This window comes from Gambusia affinis, linkage group LG14 (assembly GCF_019740435.1).
Source record: "Gambusia affinis linkage group LG14, SWU_Gaff_1.0, whole genome shotgun sequence".
NCBI lineage: Eukaryota > Metazoa > Chordata > Actinopteri > Cyprinodontiformes > Poeciliidae > Gambusia > Gambusia affinis.
In genome coordinates, this window is record NC_057881.1 from 25,336,689 (window position 1) to 25,364,519 (window position 27,831).

Consider the following 27,831-nt stretch of genomic DNA (forward strand, 5'->3'; position numbering starts at 1 on the left):
AGGAGCGCGCTCCAAAAGAACTCTGAGTTGTTAGATTGAGCCAATTCATCACTGAGTTAACAGCCAATGAGGAAGAATAAAACACACAAAACTTGCGCTAAGGGACCATAGAGAGGCCGAGGAGCGGAATCGAAACAAGGTGAGGAACCTGGAGGACGGCGCATAAATCACAGCCTACACTGAATGTCGCTACGCACAAACCACCTGAAGCTCTCATTTCCATTGGGTGGGGCGCAGACAGCTTGAGGAGGAAAGATTTGAAATCGATAGTACTGAAAAGAAACGAGGCTCGGAGAGTCGAGTCAGATTCTTTGACTATCAGGTTTTATATTTACCCACTTTGAACTCACCATAGCCATGCAGAATGTAGTTTTCTGTAGATTTCTATATGTGATTAGACGGCAGAGTTATTTGGGGAACTGATCTTGTTTCAGAATAATTATAGTTTGTAAAATAAGTTGAAACTTTATGCAAAAGTTTCTACTTGAGTGTATTCTTTTCCAAATATTTAACACATACACACAATATGCTTCCGTCGACAAAATCCAAACTCGTGGGTAGAGGTGATATCCAACGACGGCATCTAAAGAACAAGATATTTTAGCAGAATACTTTCAGAAATCATGTAAAGGCCTAAAATATTACCTCACAGAGACCTTTGCTTCAGGAATATAATCAGAGTTAAATTATTCAGTCCATGTTGCACTAGACCGTACATTGTATATGCATTTTTTGGTGTGGTTTGGGCTCAAAGTTTTGAAAATGCTGGTTTATGAATTTCAGTACAACTGGGTGTAATTCGTTCTGGTGTAATGTATAACAAGAAAAATGCTGGTTAAATTACGCCAATTTTCCATTTACAGACTTGATACGATTAAAAATGAAAGAAAGCCCTAGCTATACGGTATGCTAACTGTAGTAGCACAACTGATGCTAAAATCAGTAAAGCAAGCAACGTTTTCAGTGTAAATGGGATCTTTGAAACTGATACCAACTTCAACATCATTACAGTTAGCATTTGTGGCATTCTGACAGCAATGACAAATCCTTTACATCTTGTCTTTCAGTGCTTCATTATGCTAGCCAAAATGCTACCAGACAAACGGTGCCTGACTGTTGTCATTAAGTCCAAACCTTTGAATTAAAAATCTGCTTCATTTCTTCAGTATAAGAGATGCAGATGTTCAAGTTTGAACTTGAACTAAAACAGGAACTAAGTAGTAGCACTATATGACTTAGCCACATTGAGGAGAGATGCGGCATTATTGGTCCGTTATAACGAAATACACAAACATATCAAGCATTTTCAACAAAACCAGTTAGATACAACAAGAACTAAAGCCGGACAGAAGTCTCTGTCTCCAGGTTATGGAGAGGTCTTTTAAAAATGTTGCAGGAAACCACATCCTTTCAGCATTCTGCTAAAAGTTCCCAGTTTTAACCAATGCCTGGTTTCCCTAACTCTTTAGGGACAACTTGTGAAGAGAACAAGGGGACCCAACAGGACTGATGTGTCCGCCACTAAAAACTGGTGGCCTCTGTGAAACACAGGGTGTCCATGTTGGAATCCAACAAAGTCCAAACCTGATGAGACCTAAAACGGTGTCAATGTGTCCACCGATCCCACAAAACATTCCAGCCTACGAACACGTTTGTTGACGATTTTTAAGCTAAAATCTCATTATCACTAGATTGCACCTCTCGCCCCAAGCTGACCTCGAGGCGAGCTGGTTGGACCTCCGTCGGGGCATAAAGTGAGAGCGCTCTGTTTTTCCACGATAAAGTTTCCTGACCGATAACTCGATACCCTCAATCACAAAGGCAGCGTTTGCGTGAACCCCGTTTTAGTCCACCCTTTCTTTGTCTCAAGAGCAGCAAACGGGAGGGTGAGTCGAGGACATGACATGAACTAACACACCCCGTGTGGTCAAGGAATTACATTTTCCAGTGCTGTGGGTGCGCGCGCCAACGTCAGCCCTTTGGGAGTCATATTTCACATTTGGCAGCTCTCTGTTCATCATCAATACAAACTGGTCATGTGAATCCACAGCAAACAGCCTCATCAAATGTCCTGCTGCTTTTGCAGTCTCACACGGTCCGAGCTGATTTAGCACTCCGCAGCAGCGCATGAAACTACGAAGCCTCGTCGATGGAGAGGTTGGTGTTTTAACTGGTACCTTCTGCTCTGGCAGCGCCGGAAGACTCATTTTCTAGAGTTTAATTGGAGTTCAGCTGTTAACTGTTAATTATTAATGCTGTTGCTTTTAAAGGCTTGCCCTATTTATTGTTTTCTCAGTTGCCATGCCAACTGTTTTCGACGCTACTGCAGTCTCGGGGATGGCAACGACTCCTGTTCTCGATCGTTTAGTTCGGCCCATAAAAACTCGAAGAGTTACTTATGCGGCTTTCACGTGGCGTTTCTTTGAAACGAGAGTGAAATGAAGCCTCCTGACGCCGTTCGCTTCAGGAAAGAAGAAAAAACACACTGAAGCCATCACTCCTTTTGATATGGGCTCTGCTTATTTAACACTTTACTTGAACCACATAATTGCGTTGGTAACTGGGCCGCCTCGCTGTGCTAAAACTGTTAATTAAAAGTCATAAGAGTCGGTATTTTCAGAGTTTGGTCTATGTAATGAGAGATTCAAAGACTTGGGCCAAAGAGCTTGTTGTGGTCAAAAGATATGACATATACTAGAGTGAGAGCAGTTAAAAAATAATAAAAAATCTGCACTTGATTTGCCATGCGGGCCACATTGTTGAGAAAGACCCCCAGGTTCAGGACCTTCTTGTTGTAACACTCTCTACAAAACGCGCCACAAAGCAGCTTAAAGCGACAGAAACACCTGGCTGGAATTTTCAAGGCGAGATGGAAATCAATAAAAGTGGAAACAGTCTGGTGCTTGTCATTTTCTTTAAACGTTTCTGTAATTAAGCGTTCATTTGGGGTTTTAAACCGAGCTTGCGCATTTCAGGCGTTTGAGCTGTAATTGTAACAGCGCCATCGGCCGAGTAAACAAGTGATTTACAGTTTTTCCTTTCTGTTCTTGCTTTACAGGAAAGATTAAAAATAACTCCCACACTTGGTTGATTTAACAGTGCTGGGAAGGTATGAGCCTTTTCTTTTTTTTTTACAGCTGGACTGCAATCTCCAAATCTGACCAATAGGAAGCCTCGCTCTGCGGCGACGTGGTCTTGGTGGCTCGTGCAAGGGAATGGTGGGTTTTGTGCGGGTCCTCTCTCTCTCTCTCTGCCCTCTTCCCCCAGGAGCAGATGGTGTCTCAGTTGGCCCTCTTATGAATATTGATACAAAGGGTCTTGGTAAACAACAGGGGGGTAACCACGGCTGGACCAGAAATCCTGCCCAAAAACAAAAAACTGCCGCAAAAAGCGACAGAGTGAGGAAGGGGATTTGTTTTTGCCAAAGAGAGAGAGAGAGTCAAATCAGGTGTGAAGGAGTGTGAGCGTAAGGAGGAGGAGGTAGTAGCTAGTGATGGAGTTAATTCGCTGGAATAGCTCCGAGGCTCAGGATCCACCTGGAGACCAAACCCCGTTCTCCCCCGATCCCACCAGCTTTCGTTCAGGGTCTGCCGGTCCATCACCGGACCCCGGGGCCATGGAGGGACGCTCAGCATCCCCAACACGTCCCACCGCCTGGAGTCTGGTGAACGGACCAAGATCCTGTCTTCCAGCTGGTGCCGGCCAGCTGTAGCCCCTCCCCCCTCCTGCCCCCGCCGTGATTCTTATCCAATCAGAGAGCAAGTGGATCAAAAGGGCGCAGAAACATTCCTGAGAATCAGCGTTTGTTTGTGTAGAAAACCTGAATCTGTGCAGCAGAGGGCATCTACCCTTCAACATCAGACCGGCCCGCAGTCTGGAGCTCTTCACACCACTTCTTGATACTCATTTTCATGCTTTGGCATTTACATAAGGCCTGATATTGTAATTTACCTGACCTGTTTTAATTAGATTTATGAATGCTGTATACAGCATTTTGAGGACGTTAATAACTGCTTTCTAAATAAAGTTGACATTTTGAATCACTTCCTTGCAATAGGATTTAAACTCCTTGAACTCCCCCCCCACTTTGTCAACATTAGAATCACAAACTTCAGCGTGTTGTGTCAGACTTTCTTGCATATTAAGTATGTTGTGCATCACTGTGAAGTCGAAGGAAAACAAAGTTTTTCTTCTTTTTTTTACAGATAAAAATTTGACTAAACTAAAAGTTATTTTCATTAAGTCCACATTTCTGTTGTGAGAAATAGATTGAGGTAATGTTCGAATTTCAAATGCCACGTTTTCATTAACTCGTCGTAATTAACAGGAACATGGGCAATAAAACATCCATCTGCGTGTCATAAACCCATTTAACGTGTTTCAGTTAGTTCCTAAAATAACTTTGCTTTTCTATAATATTCTCCTTTAATGAATGCCTCCGAATGTGCAGCTCTGTGTTGGTCTCTCGCGTAAAATCCCAACCAAAAAATAAGCCAGCAAAGTTCGTGGTTCTAATGCGACCAGAAAAGTGAAAAAGTTCAAAGGACTTGCGATTCACTTGGCAAGGCGCTGCATCTCCTGCAGCCGCACAGCTCAACCCCAGACGGCACCGTTACAGATGGGGAACCGAGGCTGTGGCAGCTATTTACAGCTCAAACTGGACCTCTGTCTGCGATACGGCTCCAGCGTGGGTGTTAGACAGGAGGAAGGAAGGATGTCAGAAACTAAAGGAGAGGAGAGAGAGAGAGAGGGAAGGAGAGGAGGAGGAAACACTCGGTATTATAGTTAGGAGTTGTTCGGCTCTTGACTGTGAGGACACAACCTCTGCCTTGAATAGGAAGCCCCTGTGGCTCCTTGCATAACGAGACAGAGTCAGACAGATGCACTTCGCTGAAGGCCTCCATCAGGAACAAACAAGACTTCATGTCTCTTAATTACCGGAGTTATTGCGGGATAAATCTAGATCACGCAGCACTCTAAGAGTTAAGAAATAACACACAAAATACACTTTTTTGGGGGGGGGCTCTATTTTTGCACTTCTAGGCTCTAAAATGTCTTCGAATCCATCCGTATGAGAGGGGTTAAACTGAGAGGTGGAGAGTGTTGGTGGCACACACACAACCCCACAGGCGTGTGTCTAGATTGGGGGAAAGTGGGGGCGGCGGACTCCCTAAAGCCAAAGTTTGACAGTCTTTTTAAAGCGAGAGGGGATGGAGAGGAACGGGGCGGCGGGGAAGGGGTGTCACTTGACAATAGATAGATAGAGAGAGAGAGAGAGAGAGAGAGGGGAGGGGCGGAGGGTATCAGACCCAGAGGATAAGGCAGCTGGGACGGGCAGCTTTGGCTGGGAGCTGATCTCATTGTGCACTTGTCTCTCTCAAAACTCTCTTGCACGAGTCGCTACGGTAAACAGGAGCCAAGCTGCGGTCTGCGTGTCTGTCTCATTCTCGTCATTTCTCTAGAATCCGGACGGGCCAGAGCATCTGAACCGTGGCAGCGAATTGAATGAATTCAAAAACTTTCTGCGCTCACTAGATTTCACGTCACGTTTGGATTTTTGCGCATGCCATGTAGGCAGGCATGGTGGTCTACTTGAGGAAGAGCATCCACTCTCTGCTGTCGGTCTTCAAGAAGAAGGGTGAGTGCCGGCTCGGACGGGAGGCGTTTCGAGGCTCGGGGTTCGGATGACTTGTGGAGCTGGAGATGCCGTAGGGATCTGAAGACGGTTTGAGTTACCCGGCGACCGTCTTTACCCCCCGAGGCTGGCTGTGGGGGTCTGCTTTAATGAGATAAAGGAGCTTTACTGACTTTTTCGTTGATCATCTTATCCAAAAATAAAAAATAAAATCCCCCAACCTTCTGCAGGAGTCTGGCAGAATCTACAATGAGCGTATTATTATTATGATGATTATTATTATTATTATTCCTAAAATGACTGCAGTTGTTATTTTGTTTTCTACTAATCTATACAACCAAGTCCGAGATTTCCCACCTCCTTACATGGGCGGTTTGGATGGTTCTGGTGAATGCAAGAGTGCGCACACACACACACACCCACACACACACACTCACCTGCATGCAGAGTGAATACAGGCATCCACGGTGTTACCTAATCAGGTGCTACTGAGAGTCAGTGTTGAAAGTGACAAAGGAGGGAAAGAGGACACCTCACGTTGCGCCTTGTTTAGCTCAGCTTTTAGCCACTCCGCTTCACTTAGCTTCCTCTCAATCGCGCAACTTGAGACGCAATTAAGCTCTTTGCTGCTGCATTTATGTATGGAAACGGAACCCCCAGACCGAGGACAAAATCTAACACACACACACACACACACACACACATACAGACTTTGTGAAAAAAATAATTAAAGAGGAGGCGGAGGGTGTCACAACATATACACATATTCTGTAATTACGTTGGTGACTTGTGTTCACACCTACAAGGGTTCTTCAAATATATCTTGACTAATTCGTTTCAATCAACCTGCTGAGGGACAAGCTTAAGAAAGTTATTCTTGGGTTAGAGTTGTTAATCAATGTGCAACGTCCCTCTTCTAAGTAAATAAATCTGATCATTTGAAAACAAATATAAAGTCGGACTAATTTCTACATAATGTCCTGTACTTTTTGGTACAAAATGGCAAATGAGACCAGAGCGGCTTTGCCTCCTGCAAATCCAAACGCTGTTGGTCAAGTTAAAACTATCTGGGTTGGTACAACACCTGGCCACATTCTCCATCAGGTCGACCAAGTCAAGCAAGTTCGGCTTTGGTTTCGTCTGCGTCGTGTTTGTTGCTGGCGGCTGCAGGAAGAACTCGATCCATTTCCCCACGCACAGGAGGTCCCGCCGCGGTGCGTCGCGTAGCATCTTAACAGGCGGACGGGCCAGATTATCTTATCCCGCGGGGACTAGCAGCGAGGCATTAAAACGCAGCAGGAGATTAGCCAGGTCGTGGCTGTTCAGCTAAAAGCCTCGGCCACGTTGGGACATCTGTCCTCCGAATTCCTGAGCGTCAAAGGTGCAAGGAAACAAGCAGCCGCGGCAGGTGGAGTAGAGGATTCAGGATTCAGAGGAAGATAAAAACGTGCGAGTCCACAGACACCTGCTGGCTGCATGGTCACGTCTGTAGACCAGGCAGTAACTTGAAAACAACGATTTCAGCTGAAAGGTGAAACAGATGCTAGGGGTGGGCGATATGGACATGAAGTTCTATCGTGATATTTAATGGTGCTATCGTAATATATATAAAAGTGACAATGAGAACTATTTTTTGATGGCGAAGCAGCAATCAGAGCCCCACAAACACAAATACTGCTTCTAAAAACCAGTGACGTGCGGTGAGGTTCATAGCTGGTGAGGCACTGACGTCATCAGAATCAGATTTGCAAATAGATGCATAGATTGACAGCAGTTTACAGGTTATGTTTCACTTCTGCATCCTTACACATACAAACTGTAGCTCACAAAACACATATTATCTCCTGCTTCGATTGAAAGTCCACTTGAGAAAACTTTTTTAGTGTTGTAATGTTGACATGGATGACTATCCATGTCGAAAGTCGGGATAAATCACTATCTCTATTATAATCTATCGCTGCACTTGACTTGCTTCCCGAATCGTTTAGCCTAGCTTGCTGTCACTTACTCGGCAGTTGAGGAGTGAACAAGACGAACGTCTGGGATCTTGAGCGCCCCCTGCCATGAGGCAAGAGAACTGCCTGCCTCACCTCGAACCTGTTCTCTGCCGTTTATAATCGCTCATTACACGAAACACGTTACACAAACACAGTTGGTGACAAAAAGCACTGTACATTATATACATAAGCTAAATTATTGGTAATAAGTTCACATATTAAATTTGTTTAAACCATTTTATTGACGCCGTACAGCAACATGCCTCCGCTAGCAGCCAGCAGAGCCAGGGGTTGCGCAATCCAAGGTGAGGCAGAGCTCGCTGCTGCCTCACCGCATCGCCCAAGCATTTGAATGGGAAAATAAGAAAATTCAGCGATTTTGAACAAATAAAAATCGAAATTGGTGAAGCTACATGAAAAATAAATATTTTTTAGTACAAACCACCGGATGAATATAACAATTTAAATTACTTTATGATTATATATTTTCTTTCTTTCCATGATGGCTGGTGAGGCACTGCCTCACCTGCCTCCCCTGACCGCACGTCACTGCTAAAAACTTTCCCCATTTGAAATGGTCACCTGTAGGTTGAGATGCAAGTCTTTCAGCGTCTAGTGATCCGATTCAATTCAATTTTAGGGTCACAACTCGATTCAGAAACTTTTTAAATCGGATGCAACTTTTCCTATTCAAACGGTCTAGAGATTCTGTTTAAATGATGTGACCAACAGTGTGAACAACCAGAACATGTATTTAAAACAATTCTATACGGTTCCATACTGTATCAATTTTTATCATCACGATAGATATACGACTCATTTATTTCATTTATTGCTACACCCTTTTTAGAATCTAACATTTTCTGTCTTTTTTTCCCCTCAAGCAGCTGGCCCGAAGGGGAACGAGGACCAGAAGCGGCTGACGGTTCACTACACGGCCTCCCAGCACTACCAGGAGAATGTTTTCATCGAGGGCAGCAGGCCTCAGTACCTGGAAGACTTACACACTGAAGCTCAGGTGGGGCTCAAGATACTGCAACAGGAAGGTAAGACACTCAAATGCATCATTTACTAAGCTACAGATGTGAAAGATGTAATAAAATCAGCAGGTTTGAGACTCACTTCTGTTGTTGATTTGTTTCGCACAGAGGACAGGAACGGAGTAAACTTTGCGGACGATGAAAGCGTCATCGTAAGTCGCCGAATAGCTTTGTAGATAATGCCGCATCCACTTTCTGGAGATTATTAGAACTCCTTCTAACTTATAAATGTATGTGTGTGTGTGTGTGTGTGTGTTTTTTTTTACCCCTCCAGTCTACAGATACCCTCTGCCCGGAGCAGGATATCAGCTCCAAGGACAGAGGCGGCTCTCTGGGGTCGAGACCCAACGCTAACAGTGACACCACAGCAACTTCTGCTGTGTTAAATCGGCCTGGGATTACTCACCAAGGTAAACATCGCGTGTGTGTGTGTGTGTGTGTGTGTGTTAATTGGTGCTTCAAGAAGGAAGCATCAACATTTTCTGCATCTAAAAGTTACAGGAGCTAATTATGTCAGCAGAGGAGTGAGTTTGAGTTTATTCCTGAGGTCTCTGCTTTAACAAGAGTGATAGCCGGGTACTTACTAAAAAAATGCATGACTCATTCCTCACTTCTCGGTGCCTCTGCAGTTGTGGTTTGAAGAACTTGACACTCATATGCAGAGATAAGGAGGGTTTTTGGAGGTTACACCTAGAAGTTCTAAGCATGTGAGACAACTCTGTGGCGTTCTCTACATATCACCGCTGGAAGGCTGAGTCTGCCTGTCAGTACTACTGAGAGTAAGAGAGACAGAGGCTGGCTGTGCCCACGCAGCGAGAGCGATTGGTATTCTGATCATATATGATACTGAGGTTTTATTTTAAACCTCAAGGAAGGAATTTACTCAATGTGCCTTGTTGGGTTTTTAGTGAAAGAAACAATATGGTCTCCTGTGCAAAATATAAATCATCAGAGACAGAGAAGTATTTCAGTATTTATGTTGTTAAACTTTTTTATCATTCTGATACTAGCTTTATCATCTATGTAGGAAAAACAGCAAACACTAAGAGGTTTGCCGAATGAGACCAAAATTAAACAAACGCCACTGAAATAGACCATCTCATTCTGTTGCACTCAGAATTTGGTCAGTATTTTTTCATCACGTCCAACCCAATTTCAGCCAGACATCCGTGTGGCAGTTCAGAAGCCCTTTAAGAGAATCTTGAAAACCAAAAATATTCACTTGGTCACTAAAGTTTTATGCTTTCACTAAAATGCTTGTATCATTTTCCAAATTTTATTGTTCAGTTTTAGTACCGCTATTTTTATGATTGTATTATTTACAGTGTCATCTGGTTATGAATGTTATTTAGTGAGAATTGTGGCCTGAAGAATAAATTACTTAAACAATTATCAGTTAGTCAACACTAATTAAAAAGTGTTATGTTTTTAACATAACATGATGCTAAATCTGTTAATATATACACACAGATTTGCTCAAATTATTTTCTTTTGGAAGGGTAAGCTGCTAAATATCACCTCCAGTCTGTGGTGAGTAAAATACTTTCGTGTTTCCATCAGGCTCCACATTCAAGCCTTTGAATCCAGTGAAGAGATTTGATAGAAGCAGAAAGAGGAACAGGAGGACCACCATCATGGGCATTCCCAACCAGGTCCAGAAAGAACTTGGTACGTTCCCATCCGTATTTCTTATAGACGAGGCGCACTAAACACTAAAAAGTGTGTTTCGTGTGACTTTATGAGAAATGTTCCATTAACAGTATCTCACATCGTTTGCAGCTCTGAACAGAAGTTCAACCTTTCAGCCGCTTGTTTCGACTCAGCTCCCTAATCATGAAAATCACAACGGTGACAGCCAGTCAAGCGTTGTTATCATTCCTACAGTGGACGGAGGGACTCCGTTAGCAAAAAAAGAGGGAGCAAGGGTACACCTTTCAGAACTGGAGGTAGGAGGATCCAAAGGTTGAGTTCTAAATTAAAAACATCTGTTTCTGTTTTTCCCACCTTAACATGGTCTTCTGTTAATTGTGGAGGAGGTCTTTAGGGATGAGCAGATGGTGAGGAAGCACCTTCAGGGAGGGTACCACGATGAGCAGACGCATCTCTGTCCTACAGTCAGACCCAAGTCCCTTGCATTTCCTGGCACGACAGCATCCTTTTCACCCTCTCCATCAATGTTGCACTTCCTCCACGAGCCTCAGGTAAGAATACCATCGGGGTTTGAGTTAGGGATTTACACACATTTCATTTTCTAACATGAGACAATGTAGTTCCTCAATGTAATGTCAGCAATCCTTTTATTAGGATGTAAAGCACTTGCTTCTGATTCCTTGTAGGGTCCGGTGATGTCCATCTCTCCTCAGGCCACTTACTTGTCTACGATCATCCCTAATGCTGTTTTACCGGCTTCAGTTGAAGTAATTGAGATTGACCGCAGCAGCAGTCGAACTCGAGGCAGCAGTGTCAATCATGGCAACAGTGCTTGCGCTGTCAGCAAAAGCAGCCTGACGTCTGAGGAATCAGCAGTTAGTCCTCTGTTGTCAAGAAGATCAGATGGTGACGGTTCCCAAACAAATAGCTCTAACTATGACTCTGCACTAATGCCCTGGTCAGCCTCAGGTTCAAACTGGAGTGAGTCTCAATCCTCCAAGACTATTATTTCAGACTCCTCGGTTTCATCTTCTAATAGAGGGGGGTTTAATGTACAGGAAAGCCAGACGCAGGAGTCTGGTAACGGCCAAGATCTCACAAGTTTTTGTATCCCAGTTAATGCAGCAAGCACCCTGAACAAAACAGAAGTAAACACAACAGACGCAGAGTCTGGGCATGAAGCAACACAGTCATTGACTGCTGGTGATCAAGCAAAGAACAAACGGAACGGCATGCATAGTCTTTCGGTTACCAAGACCAAACAGCCTCCAGCACCTCCACGAAGAACTAACTCTCTGCATGCCAAAAAGGTAAAAAGTGAGACCATGATTGTGGTGGAGCTGGAAGATCCTAGAAACTCAGGAGAAGTAAAAAGTTCATCAGAAAATACAGTAACAGAGGATGAAGTTAAATTGGCTGCTACAAATGCCATTTTGAGGCCCGAACCTTTGTCAAACTCTACTGGGCCAAGCTCAACAATCTCTTCCTCCACATTTCTAACCCCTTTGCAGGACTCCCCTAACCAGGCTGAAGAAGCGACAGAATCACAACAAGAATCCGACCCTTCCTCTCCACAGAAAACAGCACCAGATGTACGGAAATTTGAGCGGACAATGTCTCCTTCCAGCGGCTATTCTAGCCAGAGTGGAACTCCAACACTTTCCCCGAAAGAAATCTCCCCAAGTTCTCCAGACAAACTGAAAAAGAAGCCCATCAAACCAGAGAGATCCGCATCCCGTGCCTCATCCTCAGCAGCTTCTCCCTCTTCCTCACTCACCTCCCTGTCATCAGGTACATCTGAGCCTGCAAATGCCGATGTTGCCACATGCAGCACAATTCTGTCTCCGCGGGATTCCTCACCAACAAATGAAGTTACTCCGAGTGGCAAGCTCTCATCTTTAAGAGCAGATGTACCAGAACTGTTTAACATCCCTTCCCCTCCTAAAGTCAAAGCCCCTCGCCCACCGCCTCCGGAGACATGGGCCCACAGCAGACGAACTGTTGAGCTCCTTTGTGGAGCTCCTAATGTCATCAAAACTCCACTGCAAGGAAAACAAGTAGAAACTCAACGAGAGACCAGAAAAGACAGTGAAGTTACAGTCGAAAACCAGACAACTCAGGAGAATCGTGTTTTGGAAATGTCTGTACATACAGAAAACACTGTGACAAAAGATCCTGAAGATGGCAAAAGTGAATTAAAGATTAGAGAATCTTCAGATAACGAACAAATGCATAAAAATGAGGAGCACACAGATTTTAACAGCAGAGTAGAGAGTGAAATCAGTGTTGTAAAGAAGCCAGAAAGTCAAGAGACAACTCCAAAGAAACAGCCACCTCCTGTCATGAAGAAACCAACAAAAATACCATTCAGAGATGAGATAGGGCATCCATTAGAGACACAAGAAAGGAAATTGAGCTCCACTGCTGCAAAAGAAGTTCACTTGTCTGTTGAGGACCATACAACGCCATCCCAAAATTCTGCAACATTTTCCGTTGATAAGAACAACATGGAAAAGAGTGAAGTTCAGCCTATGCAGACACTTACAGTAGAGGTCCCCAAAATGAGTAAGCTCTCACCACCACCTACGCCTCCTCCAGCTTACCAGCCCACACCTCCTCCAATAAGAAAACCTGCTGCTTCTTTAGGGTCTCCAATGCCAAATGAGTCTGAGAAGGAACATGACATGTCACATGTTGTAGATTCCTGTTGGCCACCTCCGCCTCCTCCATTAGAAGGGGAATCTGTCTTTGATGGAGGAGACGAGGTAGATTTCCCTCCACCTCCTCCACCATCCATAAGAGATGATGTAACTGACATGACAGAACTAACCCCAGTCGCTTCAGTTTCACCTGCAGCTGACAACAAATCCTCTGATGTTGAACAGATTTCAAAAGCTGACACTGCTCTTGAGATTTCTTCCCAAGATACTTCATGCGCTTCAGACATAGTTCCACCCTTGCCTCCTTCACCACCTATTGCCAGAGTAGAGATCCCAATGCCGGTCCGGGAAGTGTCTCCTTCCAGCAACTATTTTAAGCAAAACTCTCTAAAAATTGAAGATCAGTCTCCCTCTACTCTTCCAGTAAGTCCTGAGCTTTCAGCTCCAACCTCTGTGCCAAAAGCACCTCCTCCACCAATGGAAAATGTAAACCCTGGAGTTAATTTCAGAAGGCAACCCAGTGGGACATACAGAGACGCCAGGAACAAGGAGTTACTTTCTCGCCACAAAAGTGCACCAGTTCCTAAAGAGGACGCAAACATACCCCTCGTAACCCCGTCGCTGCTGCAGATGGTTCGCCTTAGAACGGTCAGCATGACTGAAGATCAGGTCCAACCTCCATCTGAAGAGACAGCACATGAGGCCACTCCAGCTCAGGAGAAATGTTCCGTCTCAAGCCAAGGACCTCAAGACATTCCTCCAAAGCCCATTCGGAAGTCTTTGTCAGTAAAATCTCCTCCTCAAACAGTAAAATCGTCCACTGTGACAATGAGTTCTCCTTCCCTGCGTCTGCAGGAGGCCATCCGAATGAAAACTGCAGCCATGTCTTCCAGGGACTGTCTTCCCCACAGGCTGGGTGTGAAATCCCCTACTTACAGCTCCATTGGTGAGCAAGGGGGGCCCTCTCTAAAACCACTTGAGGGATGCGATATTCTTAAATCCCCAGCATCTACAGCTAGCTTTATCTTCTCCAGAAGCACAAAAAAGGTGGTCATCGAGCCTGTAGCCGCCTCCTCCTCAGAGGCTCAGGCAAGTCTGAAGCAAAGCTTAGCAGCAGAGCTCAGGCAGGTCTCTGACCAATCAAAGGCTGGTGTTCTCTCAAACGGCAGAGTCAAGACTGACAGAATTCCTCCGCCGATAGCCAAGAAGCCAACTCCTGGAAGTACAAGCCCCTTGCTGAGCTCCCACAGCTGTTCAGCAAAGATGGAGCTCAGGGTTGAGGGAAGCAAAGATCCTGGAACTGCACAACCTGTGGCACCACCTACAACAAGTAAGTGGATTAACTTTGTCATTGTCTTTGGCACTTTTCGGATCATTCTTTGAATCTACAACCCACATCTGCTCTTTATGCCTGGCAATCAATGGTTCCAACATGGAAAGGGAAGGGTTGAATTGAATTTTACAAGCTTACTCCTCTGATCCATCTCAGGAGGTTGTCAAAGACCCATAACTGCCATGAGCTGCCTGGTGTACATCAGAATTGAGGCAACAGGAGATAAAATGCAAACACAGCAGCCAAGATTTGGGATACAGACAGAGCTGAGTAACCAACTGACTCTTCAGGAATAATCCTAAATTAATCAGCATGAACTGACAAAATTCTTATACATCTTACATTATGCATATTGCTCAGGTGAATCTCACAGAGTTGCACCACACCCCTCCAAATGCAAACATAGCACACCTTGTGGCGTGACTGACCAATTGAACTATAAAGGGCAATCTGTGGTTTATTGCAGGCTGAAGATCTTAAAGCCACTTTAGTGAAAGTTACAAGCATTTGCATATTGCTGCTCAGTCTGTAACCTCGTGGATACCTGAGTCAGTGCTTGCATTAATCCTTGAATTACCAAGGCATTCTTATCATGAGAAAGCACAATGCTAATTCTTGCAACATCCTGATTTTGAGCAACAAAGCAGTTTAAGCTTACCTTTAAAGAGGAATGCTGCGTGCTCAACATACCCTCAGGTCAGAAACTTCACTAACAAGCTCCATTGTGGTCTGTGAGCACACAGTACAGAAGCTGCTGGCTCGCCTGCAGCTTTCTTCTAGTCAAGCACATGCTTTAATCAGCCATAACCTGAAGCTCATGATCATGTTTCAATAATTCAATAAGATTGGGATGGAATATTCATTAGGTGTGTTCCGGTAACTGTATTATACTAATGGCGCATCTCCTCCTCTCATCTCCTGCCTGCAGCTACAAGAGTGACGGCGGACACGATTGAAACGTTGTTTTGAACGAGTAATCTGTGACCAGACTCGCAGGAGGAAGAAAACAAGCAAGTGAAAGGATGACTCACGACATTTATTGACATTACTAAGAGACAATAAACTCAGTCTTGTGTTTTATCCAAAAAGCCTTAGCCTGTAATGGCCTTCCTAGATATTTATGCAAAAAAGAAAAGATCGTGTTAAAACCCTCGACTTCTGAAGAAAGCTTTATTCTAAAGTATTTTTCTACATAATCTAATCTAAGGACCCCTCAGGGTGGAGTGATGCACATACGTCTCAGCTTGGTTTGTGTAAGATTGCCTCCCAGAGGTTGAACGAGGTAGTGCATCCTCAGAAGAAACGTTGGAGGAAGGGGTTTATTGTACATTTTAACCCCATGCTCCAGTAAAAAGCAATGCGTAGTAATGATTCTCACTGGGACTGACAGAGTCTCCAATCAAGGACAGGATGAAACGTTGTCTCCTTGGTTACGCTTGTACAGAAATTACTCAACTTAGTTTTAGTCCTGCTTTTCACTGTGTGTAAAAGTATTAAAGAGAAAAGGGAAGACGATTAATCCTATGGGATGTTTTGTTGGTTAGGACAAAATGACTTTTGTAAAGCTACAGATGATAATTTGTTAACATGCAACAAAAATCTTTAAATACAGTATCCGCCAACATGTCACTCAAGTGTTTCCTCTACAGCACTGCAGCATACAGGAAGTACTGCAGGGGGGGAGCACATGTCAGATCATTGAAGAAATGTTAACATCAAAGACAACCCAACTAAATACAAAATGGACTTTTCAGAAAGGGAATCTTTAATAAAGGAGAAGCTATCCTCGCCAACTTGGCCCTATGTGAAAAAGTAATTGCTCCCTAAACCAAATTGGTAGTTTTGAGTATTTGTGATAACTCACAGTGAGTGGAGAAGTCTTGGCCTACTTTTTATTGCAAAGTGGTTCTAATCCACCCGTGTTAGATGCTTTCTGGGTATGATTCGCCTGTTTAAAGGGTTAAAGTCGTGCCTCAGCTTCTCAATTGGATTCAAATCTTGGTCTTGCCTCTCCGAAGACTTTCCTTTGGTTCCACAGAGATTCAGTAGAGGACAATCCTGTTAGTGTTGGATCCTTATCCTCTATATACTCTATTCTCCATCAATTATGGCAAAACATTTTGATATCAGATAGCAGTGAAATAGCAGTCCACAGAACATTTTCCTGGAAGTCTTGGGGATCATTAACAGATTTCAGCAGATATAAAATGGGCCTTTGGAGGTTTTTCGGTCGGCGTTGGGTTTTGGTCTTGAAGCTGTCCCATCAATGCATTCTTATGCCCTGTCAATTATTTTTTTACTTTTGAGCACTGACCTTCTTTGAAGCAAGTGAGGCCTTCAGGGATTTAGATGTTCTGAGCTCCATTTTGACTTCACTTGTCAAAGTAATGGTTCACTCTGTGGTTCACTGAAATACCCAAATTCTTAGAGAGATCTCTGTAACCCTCTTTCAGACTGATGTTAGTCAGTTTTTTAAGTCATTTCTTGCTTTTTAAGATCTTTTAGCTTTTTTTTTTTTTTTTTTTTTACTTTGGTTGTCTTTGTTGATGTATTTATGATTAGCTTAGACATGTAAGCATGACAAACAAAAATCTAAAACAAAAGAATTTGGTACAGGTGCAAATACTTTTTTTTTTTTTTTTTAGTACTGCATAAAGCAGCAAAACAACTAGATTTTTTTTCCCCACTAGCAGCACTGGAAGTCGCCTTTTCCTACCAAATATTAAATAAAAACCACTTTTGAAGTAACAAATCTGGTGACTTACCTTGGGAATTTGATACACTGGAGCTGGTTCGGTATTTTTATTAAAAGATTTTGTTCCTAAAACGTTGACTTAGGATTTTAGAGTGGAGAATTAAGCTCATCACTGTTTGCACAAAAACCCCTTCCCCAGTGGAATCGTATAAAGTCGTTTCTTGACTCTTTGTAAAGGGCGTTTTAAAAAAAAAAACATCTCCATTTTGGTGATTATAAAGAATCATGTACAGTTATTACTTCTATTAATAAATTCTACTTGTGTCAAATGTTTTTTTTGTTCCTTGTTCAAAAATACGTATGCGTGTGTACAAACATATACATAACCTATAGGTAAGTTTCGTCAGTGTCTTTCAGTCATTTTGAAAAGCTTTTCTTTATCCCCCTCCTCCATTTTCTGTTTTATTGTACCACTGATAGCTTTTTTTTTTTCTCTTCCCTACGGCTCCATCTTTACCTTGTCAAGTGCACTATATAAGACGATTAAAAATTAAAATAAAGAAAAAAACGAGCCCGAGTTCGTTCTCGAAGGGGCACATGCCCAATCGACCTGTGTGGGAGCGGAGGGCCCCTAATCAGTGCCGTTTCTCTGTTATCGATCATTTCATACATTCACAAACAACTGTTAAATACAGAATATTCCTGCCAGAAACAAAATGTTCCGTTTCGGCGCCCTCTCTAGCGCAGCGCCTCTATGTGTTGCATACTGTGCATACCCACTTTTTGTGCCACTGACTCCAGCTTTTGCCTGACAGAAAACTACAGACCAGAAAAATAAATACAAAGAATCATGAGAGATTAAACAGTCCTGTAAAAGACAAAAGTTAACACCTGCGATTAGCATATTGAAAACCAATTTACTTTTAAAAAAGGAATTTAAAACATTTTAAGCCTTTAATTTTAGATACATCAATTTACATTTGTTTTAAGGATGGACGGATATCCTGCGGTCTTCTTTAGCCTAGTGTGGTACCATTAGTTGTTCTTTTCATCAAAGTGATCAGAAAGAAAAACAAATATTTGGAGACTCCCGTCAATTTGTGTCCTAACAGGTGCATCTCTGAAGATAACATTAAAGGATCAATTTTAATGCGGAAATCACGTTATTCGTTCGCTTTTTTTTTTTTTTTTTTTTGGCCCTGGAAACTATTTCTACCCCTTTTTCCCACCGCGTTCCCTTAATATCATTTATCCCTAAACAGTGCTGCCCGCTCTCACGTTAGTTGCAAAACAATCGAACATCGCCAGAAACAAACACAACGCAATACGAATCGACCTCAACTGTAGCTGGAAACAGCACTTCAAGAGACAGAGACGTGTCCAGGATATGGTTCATTACTGTCACAATGCTTGAGTTAGGCCACATTCGATCAGACGTGTCTTACCTACCAAGCCAAAGGCGGAGGAAGACCAGTATGTCCAACACTTCATTTGGAAATCAAGGAGTCTGGAAGGCTGAAGAGGCACAGAATCCACACTGCTGTCAGGTTTCCACAAGCGGTGATGATTTAAGGAGCCGTGGCGTCTGCTGTTTAATTAAGTCCAAAGTCATGGCAGCACATTTACACTGTCTTTTCAGAGATCTTAATGTTTCCTTCTTTGCTTTCAAGCTTTATGAAGACGCTTTCACTTCCCCGCAGAATTGGCACCAACTGCTAAAGGTTCCAACGCCTGTTTGACTGACCAGCAAATACCCCGACGTGAACGTCAGAGAGAGTCTTTGGGAGGAGTCCTCAAATCCAGGCCTCGACAGATGCATCTTTTAGACGAGTCCCTGGTTCTACACACCTCGGTGCAGTCAACTTCTCCAGTCTCTCCAGTTATAATGACCTGATTATAAGACTCAGGTGTGGTGAAGCGGAGCCACATCTAAGACCTGCAGGACACCCGGTCCTTGAGGCCCGGATTTGACGACCTCTAGTTTATGGGTCAACATCAACAAGCTGAGACCTTTAATCAGACACATTAAGATCCTGCCGGTGTTTATTTCATTTTACGGACGATGCATTAATCAGACAATCAGACATGGATTTCTGTGCGTTACCCAAACGTACAACCGTCTTCCATCTGGAGGCATGTGGATTTTACATACATGAGGTGTATAGAAAGTTTGAAAGCATCTCTATTAATCAGATTTGGCAGACTGACCTCTGTCTTGACACTTTTAACCCAGAAAAACAGCAAACCGTTGAGTTCCCCTTCAGAAACCTGAGATATCATTACTTAGACCTAGAAAGGAGCAAACTGATCACTGTCCCAAACCTCCACCCAGTTAAATATTTGTTATACGAGTACATTAAGTGCAAACTTTGATTAGTTATAGTTAGCCATAGAAAATGACTTCATACTTTTTCCTAAGTCAAGATAAAACAGGTTGGTCTATTTAGACAGACATATCCCTTCACCCTTCCAAATCCACCCTGATGAAGCTTCATGTTGTTGTCATGGAGATTTGTGGAGCAGCGTTGGCGATCGGCGGGAGGCCGTTTGAGTATTTAGCTGATGTTGCCTCCTTTGAGCGTCTTACACGTAATCTGTCCCAGTTTGGTCAGCAGCTTTCTGTCCTTCCACTGAGCCACACACTCGTCTGAGGTCTTCAGGTCCGCCTGTAGGATGACACGCCGCGTTAGCCGGTGTTTTCTGGGAGGGGGACAGTGTGTCCGAACGTTGAACCAGTAACGGGGGCTCCAACGCACCTGCAGTTTCTCCCACACCTTCTTCTTTGGGTTCAGTTTTTCATCCGCTTTCCCCGACTCGTAGCCCTCCACGAAGACCCGATCCCCCGGCGAAGAACCCTCTGGAGGGTCCAGAGGCTCCACCCTCCTGGGCTCCCCGTCTCTGGAAACAGAGAAACCACGGGGTTGTGATGTAAACAAACACATGCTGGAATTACAGACGTAAGACCCTTCGTTTTAATGTTTATTAAGAATCTACAGGTAAAAGCCAGTAAATTAGAATATTTTGAAAAACTTGATTTATTTCAGTAATTGCATTCAAAAGGTGTAACTTGTACATTATATTTATTCATTGCACACAGACTGATGCATTCAAATGTTTATTTCATTTAATTTTGATGATTTGAAGTGGCAACAAATGAAAATCCAAAATTCCGTGTGTCACAAAATTAGAATATTACTTAAGGCTAATACAAAAAAGGGATTTTTTTAGAAATGTTGGCCAACTGGAAAGTATGAAAATGAAAAATAAGAGCATGTACAATACTCAATACTTGGTTGGAGCTCCTTTTGCCTCAATTACTGCATTAATGCAGCGTGGCATGGAGTCGATGAGTTTCTGGCACTGCTCAGGTGTTTTGAGTTAATCAGCTGATTAGTTTGTGGCACCAGGTGTCTTCAAAATTTAACCCTTACACAATATTCTAATTTTGTGACACACAGAATTTTGGATTTTCATTTGTTGCCACTTCAAATCATCAAAAGTAAATGAAATAAACATTTGAATGCATCAGTCTGTGTGCAATGAATAAATATAATGTACAAGTTACACCTTTTGAATGCAATTATTGGAATAAATCAAGTTTTTCAAAATATTCTAATTTACTGGCTTTTACCTGTATGCATTAGCCTTTCAAACTGATGAGAAATTCATAACTTTTTTACTCGACACAAACAGTTTACATCAACTGTGGGAAAATGACGGCACGTTAATTGGTCCGCAACATGCTGACAAAACTTGGTTTTCCAACAATTACTGAATCCATTTTATGAGAATGGTATCTTCCGTTGAGCATTCATCACCCAGTCCAGGTGTACATAATAGCAATACAATGCTTTGGTTCATTTCTGGGTGCAGAATTCAAAAAGATCAAAATCTGAAAATACTAAAACTCCTCCTGTAACTAATAAAAACTGGCAAACTCACTCTTAAAAACTAACCTAAACAAACTGAATTAGACAAAAAAAAAAGTCACAAAAGAAAGAAAAACTGCAACTAAAACCCAGAACTCCTTTAACTCTGGACGTGACGGCGTTTTTAGTCGACTCGCTTACATGGAGGCGCAGAGCAGCATGGCTTGAGACTCGATCCCTCGCATCTTCTGCGGCTTCAGGTTGCACAGCACCAACACGGCTCTGTCCCGCAGGTCCTCCTGGGAAACGTAGGCCACCAGCCCGCTCACCACAGTCCTGGGCTCCGGCTCCCCCACGTCGATCTTCTCCAGGTACAGCGAGTCGGCGTCCGGATGCTGCGTGTTGCGCGCGTCACACCGTCACGGCTACAAGCGAGGCTCGTTTCACGGCACGCGGCGACGATCCGAGTCACTAACCTTCTCCACGCTGACGACTTTCCCCACCCTGATGTCCAGTCTGGAGGGCGCCAGCTCGTCGTTGTCGTCCCCTCCGCCGGCTGTCTGAGCGACTTTTCCTCCTGCTTCTGTGAATCAACCGGACAGAACAAGGTTTTGGCGTGAGGCGTTCGCATGGGAATGTTTTCGTCGCGGTAAAAACGCTGACTTGTCTTGGACGGATCGGGATAAGCAGAGCTGGTGAGCTTGCGGAGCTCCGGAGACTGAAACTTCTTCCTGATTGGCTCCAGGAGCTGATTGAGGGCCACTTCCACCGAGGCCTTCAAGTCTCCGGGATGGATCATCTGAAAATGAAGAAAGCGCTTAGTCGGCGTCCGTACAATTTACCCACAGGAAAAATTCAGGGACTTTCAAGGCAAGTTTTCAAACTGTGCAAATTAAAACAGTACAAATGAACTACAGAAGTTTCAATTCACTATTATGTGACATCATCTACTACCGTTATTAATCTCTTGAGATGATATTCTACGTTCTACAGCAAACGTCTCTGCAGCAAACGTGTTCATTTGTGCTGCCGTCACTTTAAAGACGTTAAAAACTGGTTCCAGAGGTCAACCAGATGCCCCGCCACAGGTCGCGTTAACCGAATAATTTTCCGTATTTGACTGTTGTTTTTTTTTTAAACGACGGGAAAATTTGACAGGTTATAATTAACGCCGCTGATTGGTGCACATGGGCAGACATTACAGACTTTAAACAGAGAGTTCATCGCAGAGGCAACTAAAATCAATCAATAAAAAAAATTCTTTCTGAATATCATCTTATATCACTGAACTAAATGTGTCTTTCTGACTGGGAGCTGACAGCGTGTTGAAGGGTTTGGAGCGTCTGGGTGAGGAGGCTCAATCCAAACCTTTGGTAGAAATGGAGCCTTTAATTCCAGTCTTAATTACATACAAAAAAATCCTCGTAAAAGCGCAGACCCGGACCGCACAAGGTAAAAAAAATAAAAAATTCAATTGATCGGGTTGGATCAGGCAGATCCAACTGACTGATGAACCAGCCCAGATTTCTCTGCAGATGCTCCAGGAGGAATTGATGAGGCTGTGCGTTCAGACTGCAGCGGGTGAAGTTCTGGTAATTTGAGTGGAGTTGTTTAATTTAATTCACAGTCAGTGGTTTGTGTCACTATGGGGAAAAAGTTAGATGCGTTCATCTGCTTTATGTGTGACGGGATCTGGATTCACCGTTCAACTAGTTGAATAACTAAACAGCCAAATGCTAATATGATTATAATTTGACGGGTAAAAATAGTGCATGAGCGATTTTTTATTTTTTTTTTATGCTGTCGGTCAAAATGACGGCGACCAAAAAAAGCCTAGCGTGACCTCTGCTCCCCGCTTTTACAAAAACCAAACTAAACAACTTCCAGTAACACCTTCAAAGCAAACACAGCACAAACTGACAGTTTTTTGCAGCACAAACGTAGCAGAATTCACAGGATTTTGTTTTAACTTTGTAAATGTGGAGGAGCTGGTTGGCCTCTGGACAGATTTTTATAAAAAATATTTAAAAAGATAGCAGCACAAACTGGAATTTCTGCTGCACAAACATAGCAGAGTTGACAAGACGCTGACTTTGTTTGATTTGGGTCAGGCGGGGGGGTAGGGGGGTTGACTTTTTGACCTTTCAATAGCTTCAAAACAAAAGCCTAAAAGCGAAAGGCTGGTCGACCTTCCGTGACCTCTGGTAACATTTATTAATATCCTCGAAACATAAAACGACTGGCACCGTGTTATTATTTGAAGAGGACGGGGGCCGATGGGAACGACCTCAATCAGGTGGGACAAGGTCAACTAAAGTACAACAACATGTCGTCCAACATGAAATCAATTTGGTGATTGGTCTGATTTAACTTCAGACTATAGGACTTTTTAAAAAATTTTTACGTGGAAATACCTAGTTTCAACTGTAAATAACAATTCCCAAATTCAGACTTTAAAACAACCTGTTTGAACTGGCAGTTTGAATGTCAAGCACTCTCCAGACCTTGAAAACACCTCATTGAAATTCAAGCCTTTTCAAGGACTTCCAGCCCACTAGCAGACGGGATCAGATAAATGTAGCTTCACCTCTCCTTCAAAATCCTTCTCCACCTCCTCAAAGTCCGTGTAAACTTTGTCTCCGCCCCATTTCGGATCCCGCTTGATGGAGAATTCTGAAATGCAAATCAAGTCGGGCTGTGAAGAAGACGTTCACGACAACAGTGGAAAAAAAATAAATAAATACAAAAAAGAAATGAATCAACTTTCTAACCTCCTTGTAGAGGAAAGAGGACGTATTTAACAAACGAGAGAACGCCGTTGTTGTGGATGTTTCCCGGCTCGCAGAAAGCCTTCTTCAGCTTCTTCTTCACGTCTTCTTTGGAGTCCAGCAGGTCGATCTTTGACTCCTACCCGCACGTGTTGGATATTAGCGTAAAGGCTGGCAGGAAACGCTTCAACAGAGTGTTTTTAAATGGAGCCTTACTTCCTCTGAGGAGCTCATTTTAGCCCCCGTCAGTCCAGGAACCATTGGGTTCATCAGATGTGATCGTTTTGCATAACCAAGAGAGGGAAGGTACTGGGGGGCGGGGAGGGAAAGGAACAACAATGGAGCTTATTTGGACATATTCTAATATCTTGCATAAATTCCTTCCATCCTAGTTGAGCTGAGTTTTACCTTCTCAGCCAGAGTGAAGATCTTCCTCTGGTCGACTCCTCCGAACTGGGCGTCAACTTTCAGGTACTCCTCGTCTAAAGCCTTAGAAAATTGTCAACAGTTTAACTAAGTACTCAAAGACACCAACACTCAGATATTGGTACCGATACCGATATCTGGAATCGGCCGATACCGATCCGATACAGAAACTGACAGCGCGTTGAAAATGTATCCAGACCCTTAAAACTTTATCCAATTTTGTCTTTCATCTTTATTTTCATCATTTTCTCTGCTGAGAATTTTTTTTTTTTTTTTTAAATCACCCCCACAGCATGGTGCTGCCACCACCATGTTTGACCATGGAGATGGTGTAAGAAGGGGGCTGAATGCAAAAGCAATCCACACTTCTTACTATTTTCTTTGCCAACATTTTTGATCAAGCGTTAATTCTCTATTACTCATTCCGATATAGAAAAACTGTGTTGAACTTACTTCTTCTTTTTATTTGAAAAACAAAAAAAAAAAAAAAAACACGGTCGCATCCCCAAGGCAGTCTAGGTGTCATGGAGGGGGGCTGTAACAATAGATAAACCAGGGAAAAATGAAGAGACAAAACCAGGAGGGTAAAGTTTAAGGTTCATTCTGTAAATGAGATCTGAAGAAGGAGCAAAGGCAAAAAATGGGAACCTAAAAGAAAAGAAAGGGGAAAGTAACAACAAAAACCAGGGATTCTAGCAAACAAATCCTCCATCACAGCACCACAAAGCTGCAGCACACATGCTGCCCAATTGGCCAAGAGGCCCTGAAAGTCAGTTTCCCAGCTAACCTTATACTCTGCTAATCAAGAGGCCGAGTGAAACCAGTTGGACCAGCTGAACCTGCTGGAGGTCAGCAGCAAACTGAAATGAGGGGGAAGTCCCACATGCAAATGTTTTTGATAACTCTGCACCAGTACAACCCACTGAAATACACCAACAGATTCACAAGCTTGGTGAAACACATAAAAAATAAAACAACTTTAATTTGCTCCATCCGTGCTAATAGAAGTAGAACAGCCAACATAAAATAAGTAATAAAGAAACTGAAACTGAGAAAAATAAGAGGTTGACTACCTTGGTCAAACATGTACCGGATTTTCCGGACTATAGAGCGCAGCTCACTCTGAGCCGCACCCACAAGGTTTAAAAATAAACACAACTGGAAAGGTGCATATATAAGCCGCTGGTATCTCCACCGCTTTCGGTTTTCCACAAAGACGCAACAGAGGGTTGTAAGCCACAAGGTTCAAAGCGTGGGCAAAGAGTGGCCGAAAAATACGGCAGTCAAAATTCTTTCAAATGGTTCAGAAAGTGCAATTAGGAATTCTAAATATAAAGATAAATGGTAACGCACACAGAGCGCAAAGAATGCAATTAGATTGAATAGATCTGCTCTTATGGGTCATCACAGATACCCGATCCAAAATGTTTTTAAATATCGGGATCCATAAAGATATTAATATCGGATCGGTGCATCTCGGAGGGTTGATTTTACAACAATCAACCCTCACGCCACTAATGAGCTGAATCGTGATGCTCGTGCTTCGCTATTACCTGCAGTCCAGGATAGAGAAGCCCACTCAGCAGAGGATGCTCCACCTGCTTCACCACTTCAGCTCCAGCCTTCTTGGCGTCGTGCTCGGTGACCATGGAGGACAGGCGGTACACGTCCAGGGTGTACTCTCTATCCCACGTCACAGGACAGAAACAAAGTTCAGCTACGAGGCTAAGCGCTAGTTTGGGCGGGGGCCATGCTACTGCTGGGTGAAACTGACCGGCCCAGCTGGAAATCGGTGCCTTTGATGAAGCGCAGCTTCTCCAGAGGGACGCCGATGCTCTCCAGCATGGCCTTGATCACCTGCTCATAGTACTTCACCCGGAGCTCCAGCAGCTCCCAGGGAGCCTTCATGTTGTCAAGGTAAGCGTGCAAGTCTGCAAACAGGATCGTGACCTGCGGATCGGCAAGAGACGTGAAACATGAAAAAAACACTTGTCGTCCGGAATGGAAATTATATTGAGGTCATTTCAATGCGTCATGTGATTTAATGGCTTACTGAGCCAGGCTTAACTGGGATTATAACGGCACAACCAGGCAGGTCTTGCAACTGGTGGAGAAATTTGGTACTTTTGAAGATAATGCGAGATAAAGTGACTGAAGTTAATCCAGACAAAGACCCGATATCTTTTGCCTGGCTTCATTCATCAGGAGATGTGGGGAAAGAAAACAGCCAAGTTGTTGATGATGTAACTAAAACTCTTTAATTTCACTTTCAGTTTGTTTCACTGTTGAATAGGTGTGTCGCAGTAGGAAATAAATCAATTAACCGCATGATAAATCAAGATGAGCTCAATAATTCCCATTTGATTTATCGTTATTCTCTTTTTCTACCCAAAACTGGATTGGTTTCAACTAGCCCCCCCACTCCCCCCCTTCCTTTTTTGAAGGCCAATTTCTTCATAATTCACTTTATTTGCTTATTTATTTTGCATATTTCAAACGTCTTCCAGTTCCGGTGTTAAATGTTCTCTCGATATTAAATGGATCTTTGAGAATGTGCTCTTGCATTATTACGGGGGATACTTCTTGAAAATGTTTATCGCGAGAACTTTTGCGACAATTTATCACGAAGCAAAAGTTGTCATAGTGACAGGCCTGCCGTTGGACGACTGGTGTAAACACAAACAACGAGTGTATAAAGTTAATGCTAAAATTAACGTTAAAAGTCTTTTGTTTGTCCGCACCTCGCAGCCGGCCCTCAGGAAATCGGCTATCTTCGACATGGGAACAAAGTAAGCCACGTGCGGCTTGCCGGTGGTCGCCGTGCCCCAGTACACCTTCAGCTCCCTCTCCTGAAGAACCTGCTTCAGCTTCTCCTCACCGAGGACCTCCTGCAACGCAACCCAAGCAGAGGCATCACCACACCGACTGGCATGAAGGAAGGCTTCCTGTCCAGGGCGACGCATGACGCGGGTTGCTGCTCACCTGCAGGTTCCTGGTGATGAGGTTGAACTTCTCCTCCGGACCGAGCTGACCTGCCATGATGCCGGGGCCTTGTGACAAAAAGCTGTCGGTTTATATGGACAAAGTTATCACTACTGTAGTAGTAACAGCTTCATGCAGCAGGATTACACTGGGAATGATGACTCACGCCTTAAAACAAACCTCGACCCCCTAAATATTCACGAAAGCACAAATTTTTATTCCACATTTCATTTTTATTAGTTTCGCTTGGATAAGCAAGCTTCCTTCCTTATTTAACTATAAATAGTTTCACATTTAATACAAGTCGGTTAAATACTGAATGGATGAATTAGGAAGCTAAGACTTCATCTAGTTAGCAACAAAACCATGTGCAGCTAACGTTACAGAGGCGGTGGCACGGAAAATGCTATCTGTTCAGCTAAGGTTAGCTTTACTTACCATACATCCGTGTTAGTTTGCTTTTAAGATAAATATCCTGAAAGCTGACCACTTACCTGTGAACTGCTGCTCATGAAACGAGTCTCGGAGAAAATGAAACTTATGCCTGAGTGAACCTGTCAGAAGGTTGCATCAGCGGCAGCCTCGGCTCTGTGATCCACTCCAGGGGAAAGCAATCGAGTGCAGATAGCAGAGAATCAAAATCCGAATAATTGGCCAAGAATAAATGGAAAAACCAGACATTTTCGACGTCGGTTTTCAAGCGCTCACACAGCGCTTATACTTTATACTTAAAGTATAAATATATAAACTTTAGGTTAAATAAAATAGGCATAAAG

General features: G+C 43.4%; 2 protein-coding genes across 11 annotated transcripts in view; one reads left to right on the forward strand and one right to left on the reverse strand.

Annotated features, from left to right (window-relative positions):
• The window catches only part of kiaa1522 (KIAA1522 ortholog), a 43,744-nt gene extending 26,490 nt beyond the window's left edge, over nt 1-17,254 (forward strand). For 3 of the 9 annotated variants that reach the window (XM_044139061.1, XM_044139060.1, XM_044139066.1), the window contains 8 exons: nt 8,517-8,678; nt 8,781-8,824; nt 8,947-9,082; nt 10,233-10,340; nt 10,452-10,618; nt 10,706-10,873; nt 11,009-14,312; nt 15,244-17,254. In XM_044139061.1, the coding sequence (XP_043994996.1) occupies nt 8,517-8,678; nt 8,781-8,824; nt 8,947-9,082; nt 10,233-10,340; nt 10,452-10,618; nt 10,706-10,873; nt 11,009-14,312; nt 15,244-15,284 (4,130 nt within the window). In that variant the 3' untranslated portion in view covers nt 15,285-17,254. Of the gene's footprint in view, nt 1-3,137; nt 3,219-5,334; nt 5,639-8,516; nt 8,679-8,780; nt 8,825-8,946; nt 9,083-10,232; nt 10,341-10,451; nt 10,619-10,705; nt 10,874-11,008; nt 14,313-15,243 lie in introns of those variants that run through there. The other 6 variants (XM_044139062.1, XM_044139067.1, XM_044139065.1 and 3 more) reach the window with 5 other exon arrangements.
• Nucleotides 17,255-19,035: 1,781 nt separating this feature from the next.
• yars1 (tyrosyl-tRNA synthetase 1) lies at nt 19,036-27,696 on the reverse strand. Of its 2 annotated transcripts, none has more exons than XM_044139072.1 (14): nt 27,550-27,696; nt 27,056-27,137; nt 26,815-26,961; nt 25,848-26,023; nt 25,627-25,756; nt 24,056-24,136; nt 23,864-23,956; nt 23,651-23,786; nt 23,467-23,552; nt 21,543-21,678; nt 21,356-21,462; nt 21,081-21,274; nt 19,767-19,908; nt 19,036-19,676 (listed from the first exon to the last, which is right to left on the reverse strand). In XM_044139072.1, the coding sequence occupies exons 2-14, from the start codon at nt 27,110-27,112 to the stop codon at nt 19,566-19,568; spliced, it is 1,596 nt and encodes a 531-aa protein (XP_043995007.1). In that variant the 5' UTR covers nt 27,113-27,137; nt 27,550-27,696; the 3' UTR covers nt 19,036-19,565. The 2 variants fall into 2 exon arrangements, with proteins under 2 accessions (XP_043995007.1, XP_043995008.1); XM_044139073.1 differs by having other exon boundaries at nt 27,056-27,123; nt 27,550-27,684.
• Between the last annotated feature and the right edge of the window lie 135 nt (nt 27,697-27,831).

Excerpts from the sequence above, each read along its gene's own strand:
- yars1 (XM_044139072.1), bottom strand. The coding sequence starts at position 27,112 with ATGGCAGGTCAGCTCGGTCCGGAGGAGAAGTTCAACCTCATCACCAGG. Across the intron at positions 25,757-25,847 it reads ACCGATTTCCAGCTGGGCCG|AGAGTACACCCTGGACGTGT; the intron begins GTCAGTTTCACC and ends GACGTGGGATAG. Across the intron at positions 23,787-23,863 it reads AAATGAGCTCCTCAGAGGAA|GAGTCAAAGATCGACCTGCT; the intron begins GTAAGGCTCCAT and ends ACGTGCGGGTAG.